At 44.3% G+C, this 8,024-nt stretch overlaps 1 protein-coding gene across 2 annotated transcripts in view; it reads right to left on the bottom strand.

The window, feature by feature from the left end:
* Nucleotides 1-7,670, bottom strand: part of grin3ba (glutamate receptor, ionotropic, N-methyl-D-aspartate 3Ba) — a 72,070-nt gene extending 64,400 nt beyond the window's left edge. For both annotated transcript variants that reach the window (XM_069710659.1, XM_069710660.1), the window contains exon 1: nucleotides 6,870-7,670. In XM_069710659.1, coding sequence (XP_069566760.1) covers nucleotides 6,870-7,403 — 534 coding nt within the window. In that variant the 5' untranslated portion in view covers nucleotides 7,404-7,670. The remainder of the gene's footprint in view (nucleotides 1-6,869) is intronic.
* Nucleotides 7,671-8,024: the final 354 nt, after the last annotated feature.

An 8,024-nucleotide genomic window follows, 5' to 3' on the forward strand; every position in this document is an offset into this window, starting at 1 on the left:
GAGCTTCTATAGGGCCACACTGTAGGTGTGTGTTGTCTCTAAGTCTGCCCTTATCAATGGAGCCCACCTGGCCTAGATAGTGGGTGTTCTGCCTCAGTAGCCACATACTGTAACACAATATCACACATTCTCATGTGTATACACACAAACAACTGCAGCACAAGCATCGGTTCTATGGAAGGGAAAAGACGCAAGTAACTTCAGGAGGATGGGGAAGTTGTAAGTTGTGTGTGTGTGTGTGTGTGTGTGTGTGTGTGTGTGTGTGTGTGTGTGTGTGTGTGTGTGTGTGTGCGTGCGTGCGTGCGTGTGTGTGTGTGTGTTCACATTAATTTATCTGTACGAGTGTGCAAATGTTGGTGCGAGGGTGTTTTTTTCAATCACAGATAGCTCCTAGTTATCATTCGCTAATCCTCTAATGAACCGCCACAGTTTAGATAAAACTGCCTCCATCAGACTCCTCAATGGAAGAGAAAACACCAGGACCAAGCCTTCCGTCATCCTCCCCTGCATCCCTTCAATACCTCCAAAGCCCTTCCCGCCCTCCGACATCCCTTCTTCGGTCCTTGCAACCTCCGACCTCCTCTGCTCATCCCTCCTTCCCTTTTTCACCTCCCACCCACTTCTTCCATTTCTTTCTCGATCCTCCCCTTTCATAGCCAGAAGAGCATGATTCCTCCTTTTCCATCCTTGATCCCTATTTCCTCTGTCTTTCCTTTCTAACAGTGATTGGTTTCTTCTCCCTGCTTACCTTGTTCCTTATTCTTTATATCCTGATCCCTCCCTGTCATTCTTCTTTCCTACTTCCTTCCTGTAATTCTTACACAATTTGGTCCTTTCCTTTCCTTGTTACCTTCCCAATGCATCCTTTTCTTCCTCATCCTCCAACTGATTCCTCCTTTTCTTACTGGATCCTTCCTTCAAATGTCTCCTTACATGCAGTCCCTCTGTTCCTTCCATGATCACTCCTTTGCACGTCCTTCCTTATTCTTCCTTTTCTACCTCAATCCTTCCTTACCATGTTTCCGACAACATCATTCCTCTATTTCTTAATTTATTTATCCTTTTGTCCACCAACACCCTCTTCCAACCTTGACCTTTCTGCGTTTACAACCAACTGATTCCTCCTTTTCTTTCCTTGATCCCTCATTCCTTCATCCCTACATACCTCAATCAATCCCTCTATTAACTCAATATAATGAAACCCACATCCAGTCCTCTCCCTGATACATGCAGCCCTTCCTTTTCCCCTGTGCCTCTATCCATCACTGGTCTACTTCATTTACTTTTTTTTTTTTTAGCTCTACAGAGAAAAAAAACCACTGAACTGGTGACTGAATAGCAGGAGACATTTGTTTCACCAGAGGCAAAGAAACACAAGTCAAACATTAGAACCCCGACTCAAATGCCATACTGAGCAACTCAGTCCTTTTGGTAATACATACTGCGCCGGTTCTGCTCTGCTCAATTAATCTGGCTCAGTCAAGACTGCGCTGAACTGTCATCATAACACTAATAAAGAAAAAGCTTTGAGCTGTTTGCATTAAGTGGCCTGCTTGTCTCAAACTGTCAGTTTGCCCGCAGCTCTGACTGGGCACGAGTTTTGTCCCTCTCTTTCCACTCGTTTATTCCACTGTGGTCGAGGCACAAATCCCCTCATCATCTCAAAGAAAACACTAAAGGCAGCATGGCCTTGTAAAGCCTCATTAGGCTTAATAACCTTTAGTGAGCACAGAGCAGACACTGTATGCGTGCGAGGGCATTTTATATATGGAGGTATACATTTGTGTGGGGCCCGTGCACAAGCCTTTCTGCAGATGTGCATGTGTGCGTGCGTGCGCGTGCGCGTGTGTGTGTGTGTGTGTGTGCGCGTGTATGTGTGTGTGTGTGTGTGTGTGTGTGTGTGTGTGTGTGTGTGTGTGTGTGTGTGTGTGTGTGTGTGTGTGTGTGTGTGTATACGCCTGTGTGACTGTGTCCTCAGAGCTGGGCTAGCTCAGAACCACAATGTGTCTTATTCAGCAGGGTCCCTGGATTAAAATGTAATTTCATTCAAAGTCGCAAATTGGGTTTTTTACTGTACTAATCTTCATTTTACTAAGCAGAATGAGGTATGTCATTAAAAAAAAGAAGTGACTTAATGAAAGAATGGAGGATGGATAGATGGCAAAGGGGGAAAGTAGTTCCCTAACAGAACGATAAAGGTTATTCCGAATCACAAACGGTAAAAACCTCATGAATAATACACTGCATTACTATATGAGGGTGTTTTGTTTCATTATGTTTTAGGGATAAGGGCATCAACAGTTGCAGCTATGGTATTTTAGTAGTGCTTTGATTCAAAGGGACTTAAAGTTCAGCAGCAAAATAAGCTCACCTGCAGATTCAGATAAAATTATCAGCGCCACAAAAAACCATAGCAATGTAACAGGTGCATGGGGTTGGAGGGGTCAAGCAAAACGTGCCTTTGTACCTTTAATATGTGCAAACAGTGGGGAAACTAGACTCTATTAAATAGGAATAAAATGCTCCTCCAGAGGTAGCTGAACTATATAAAGAAAAAAAATATGAGTGTTCTGTGAAATAGAGCCCTGTACAGGGGAATTTCAGGGTGCATTTCAACAGTATTAAGTGTAACTGCGAGTAAAAGTGAACTGCAGGAACACAGCTTCCACTGTGAAGGATGACAAATAATGAATTCACACCATACCACCCCTCTGACCTAATCGCATTCAGGAATCAGCAAAACCATTTTCCTTCAGCTCTCCCTACTAATACATTTCCGGAAATGAAATCATGATCCACAAAATAATTTCTGTGATATTATCAGCCAATCTGGAATTGTTTGGTCGGGCCGTGCTTTTAAGAAGGCTGCAGGCATTAATTTTTTTTTCAATTACATCTTTGGGCAAATTGCACAAACAAATTATGTGAATTCATGATGACAGTGTTAGCAGCGCACACTAACATACTAGTACAGTACAAATTCAAAAGCCATCTGATTCATTGTGGGGTTATTTTTTTGAATTTTAAAACAATCAAATATCCTCAATTTCATTTCTTCTTCTGATTCTGTGAAAAGCTGCTGATGAATAAATCATCTGCCCAAATGCCCGTAATGGCCTTAATGGGAAGTAGAAGCCCATTTCCTTTTTTCTTCTTCCCTCCCCTCTTTGTCCCCCTCTTCCCTTTTTCCTCTCCTCTCCTCCCACCCTGCCTGCTATCGATGGACGAGAGAGATTTACAGTTAGGGGTCACACAGTGGTTCTAATTAGCTTAAGTAGGTTGGGAGGAATAAGCACTTCCTTGCTAAGACGCATCACAGAGTCCCAGAGCTCCGACTGACTAAGCAGAGAGAGGAGAACTCAGACGGACAACTGACCCTTGTGTCCGTCTGCATCCTTTTTCTCATCCCTGTCTTCACCGTGTGCAGGAATGCTCCCACTCTTGCGACTCAGTAATATGTTGACAATAGAAAAACTTCATGTGACAATTTATGGCGGAGATTTACAAAATTATGACAACCCTTCAGCCGCTGGGTTGGCTGGGGTTTTCTTTCTTTTTTTTTGGTGTACTGAAAGGTGGTCTGGAAAAAATATCTATCATCGCATCCTCAGAGAAATGTCACGCTCGCAGTGTGACGCCTCCAACGTGGCTGTGCCATGAATATTTCTTTGTTTTAGTCTTCAGATGCAACATGAAATGTGGCAAAATTAGCTGACAGGAAGGAAAGATAGTGTGTCACGTACCAATTAGTTCTTGAAAGGCTGTTTTGTTTTCTCGTGAACATGTTTGTTGACCTTGAGGAGGTCTGTTTACCCTGTGAAGGAAGCCCACTTAACAAGTCACCTATTTTCTTGTGGTATTTTCAAATTTATTTGACAGTTGGAAGGATACACAGCAGGTCTCTCTCTTTCTTTCTGTATGAGTGTCTATCTACCTCTCTGATGCCTAGGGAGGAGATCTGTTCACCAGAAAGGAAAAAAAAAAAAACATGGGCTCAATTCCCAGTACCCTACAGAAAAAATCTTCACAATTTCAGAAAGCCCTGGGGGGAGGGAAAGAGGCTCCTTCCAAAAACAAACAAAAATATCCTCCTCGTTTGGATCAATCTGTGACAGATCCAGCAATTTTTTTGGACGAGCCGTTTGTTTTGTTTTCTGGTTTTCTCCAGCCCTCCTTCCTCGCTCTCATGAGCAGTCCTCCCTCCTGATGCTAAAATGTAAATAGCATTTTTAACTATATCTTCTCTTTCTGTGTTTTTGCTATCAGCAGTAAAACCTGTGTGCTGTTGTTCCTTGTCTGTACAGGCTAGCAATTTACCTCCCCGTTGACGGATCCCGCTTGCCTCTGGCCCTCTGTCTGTGTGTTTAAGAACCTGTCCCACCTCCTACCAGCCTCCTTTTATTCCTCACGTTGCTCTTTTTTTTTTTTCTAGAGATGCACCCCGGAGTGTTAGAAAAAGAGAACACACTACAATCCATCACTGGGCATTCAACTGAAATTCACACTGTTTTTAGGGCTGCAAACACTGCCTGCTTTTATTCTCACCGAAGCACTTGTGAGGTTTTGCAATAAACTGATCAATATTTTAGGGTTTAATATGTCAGGAAATTGTGAGAAAAATGACCTTCACAGTCAGCCAAAGTCAGTGTCTTGACATTGCGTGCTCTGTCCAACCACAGTCTACAACCCTTAACTGTAATGAAAATAGTCATAAAAAAATAATGAGAGAATTAAAGAGAGAATTAAAAAAAAAAAACAGATGGAAGAAAGAGGTGAAATCCTCAAATCTGAGAATATGGAATCAATGAAAGATATTTTTGGAAAGCAACAAGTCACCTATTGAAATTATTGACTGTTCACCAACTGACAGATTGATTAACTAATGGACTAAACCTTTCTGTACCCTCCAACCTTTAAACAAGACTATAACAAGAGCAGAAAAAAAGGATTTGTGCTATTCTCGACTGGCATTCTTCTTTTCATTTAATGACATTTCTGTTTATAAATGTCTGAGTTTTTCTTTATTTTCTTGGACATCCCCTTCTATGGTCACACATTGTACTCAAGGACTGAGATTTTTTTTTTTTTGTTGATGAATTTGCAATTTCTGGCCCCTTTTAAAAAAAAATCTGTTCACAAGTAGAGAAAAACTGCAGCTACTATTCTTCCCCGCTGCTTACAAACATGCTACTGGGCCCAGATATCTTGAAAACATCACCTTCAATAAACCAAGAAAGATGAGCCTGGCAGTAAGAAAAGAAAAAGGAAAAAAAAAAAAAAATCATGAATTTAATATAAGCCTGAACTGCTTTTGTAAACACAAAAGCTAACCAAAGAAAGAATCCATTTATACAAAAAAAAATGCTGCTTGAAATTATTGCTAAAAATACTAAAGAGCTGAGACACGGAGTCACGAAGAAGAAGAAGAAGAAGAAGAAGAAGAAGAAGAAGAAGAGTGACGGTTGTTCCTGTTTTGCCCCCTGACTGCTTGGCACAGTTGTGTAGAACTGAAAGGCCTCCCACAGCTCAGAAAAACCCTCTCCTCTATCCAAAATACTCTCCCTCTCTCTCCCTCTACTCTCCCCTCCCTCCTTCTACTCTCTCCTGCTTATCTCCTCGCATTGCCGACACATTCGTCAAGTGGTTTGACTTCTCATTCATGCTTTATTGAAATCGAATAAGCAATCCATTGTTGACAAAGAGACGCGACAGGACAAAGATTTCAGACTTAAACTATAGATCTTCCCCCCCTTCTCTCTCCTCCCTCGTTCTCACCCGCCTCCCAGTGTAGCCTGTGTGTGTGTGTGTGTGTGTGTGTGTGTGTGTGTGTGTGTGTGTGTGTGTGTGTGTGTGTGTGTGACAGAGAGATGCAGTTGGTCGCTCATTTGGATAGAGGAGGATATGACTGGAGCTGGATTGACTGACTGGTTAAGGAGCTGCTGCTGGAAATACTAACATGACACACAAACACAAGTGCAATCATTGCTTACTTAATTTGTCCACTGATAGAGCAACGTAAACATATGCAATACCACATTTAGCATGAGCCGCAGGAGCCGTAACTCTCCACAACATCTATCAGTAACTCAGCTGTTTGAATGCGCTCGGAAAGGTGCCAAGAGGCATCTGCAGACATGCCTGTACACGCACGCACGCACGCACGCACGCACGCACGCACGCACGCACGCACGCACGCACACACACACACACACACACACACACACACACACACACACACACACACACACACACACACACACAGAAGAAGAAGACAGCTTAACGAGAAAAAAAAAAACATCACTTGGTTTGAGGGTTCAGTCCGATGCCAAGTCAGATATTAAACATGCATGTTGAGGGGCCTGCAGGTGCACCAGCTGAGATCAATCTGAACATCACACTTTGCTGGAAGAAGGCATTTACTGTTGAAAGTCCAACAATCTGAGACCAAACGCTCTTTTAAACTGCTATTCTCAATTATCTACGTCATACTTTATTTTCAGTGTTTCTGCTCCAAAAACTGTCAATCATTCTTTAGATTGAGCTTAAGGATAATTGCTCTTATTATGCCTGTTACAATTACTTTTCCTTACACTGCCTAAATATGCAGCTGCTGTTAATCATTTTTGCATCAGCTCAGACAACACAATCATATTCACAGGCTACTGGGTCACTCCAAGGTTCAGTGGTGAGTGCCACCTCTGTGGTGCATGTTCAGATGAAAATACATCTGGTTGTGTGTTTTTGCTTATTGAAGCGAAATCACCATACTCTACAGTTTTATGTTTGATTTTCGGTTATTTTAAGAATATGACTGCTACAGGTGAAAAAGGACAGCACAGAAACACACAGAGGCTACGATCCAGCCATACCTTAGTCACAAGGGGTTCTGTGTCCTCCAGGATGGAGATGAAGGGGATCTCCAGGAAAGAGGAGAGGAACTCCACCTGGATCAGCTCCTCCCTAGAGCGGGGAAAGGCGAGCACGGCTGACACACCTCTGACCACCAGGTCCTGGCAGGCACTGCGGGATAACGACTCTGGGTCGCCTCCCGCGGGCGACCGCGCCACCATCTCCAGGCTCAGGTTGTAGGGCAGCAGCGGAGGTGGCTGGGATGTGGTGGTGGAGGAGTCTGCCCCTCCACTTTGGTGTCGGAGGCTCGCCAGGGCGCGGTTGAGCGCGTTTTGTATCCGTGCCGGCTGGCGGGTCGGTAAGAGCGCGCCGAGGCGCACGGTGTGTCCTACACGGGCGAGGATGTGGCACGGCTGGGGGTGAGGCAAGCAGGGCTCCGGGGAGGAAAAGACGGTTAATAAGAGAAGCAGCAGGAGCGGTCTGGCGGAGCGGAGCAGGAGATGAGTTCTCCCCGGGGCGAGGCAGTAGGTCCAGAGTCCACAAAGAGACACCATGCTGTAGCTCCGACAAACAACAGAGGAGGACTGGGCTCTGCTCGGCGGGAGATGGCATAGCTCCCTCTTTCTCCCGGCTCCACCGCTTTTCTCGGACTTGATGCTTCTTTTTCTCTGCCCCCTTCTTCTTTGGTGATGCGCGCTGTCGACGGTGATTTGTCGGCGTTTTGACGTTTCGCCTCTCACCTCTTCAAAGTTTTTATGTCAACAGTAAAAGACGCGCTGGTGGAGGAGAGGAGAGATGAGCGCTCACAGCTTAGAGCGGTCGCCCCGCTTCTGTCAGTCTCTGCTGGAGGAAGGCACACCAGCTGTGAAGTGTGTGTGTGTGTGTGTGTGTGTGTGTGTGTGTGTGTGTGTGTGTGTGTGTGTGTGTGTGTGTGTGTGTGTGTGTGTGTGTGTGTGTGTGTGTGTCCATGCGTCTACCCGCCAATAATGTAACCTCTCACGGAGCTTGCCTCTTGTTGAATTTTAATGAAAATTCGTCGGGTAACATTTCCTTCCGCTCCACCAGGTCCCGGGGAGAATTTGCACTTAATGTGTTCATTCAGATTTGAAACGAGGAGCAATCGGAAGATGTTTCCCTGTCATTATTTTATGAACCTTATTTTAAGATAGACAATC

This window comes from Brachyistius frenatus, unplaced genomic scaffold (assembly GCF_029030835.1).
Source record: "Brachyistius frenatus isolate BFR_SWC_R1_liver_20210118 unplaced genomic scaffold, ASM2903083v1 Contig_93, whole genome shotgun sequence".
In the NCBI taxonomy this organism is placed as follows: domain Eukaryota; kingdom Metazoa; phylum Chordata; class Actinopteri; family Embiotocidae; genus Brachyistius; species Brachyistius frenatus.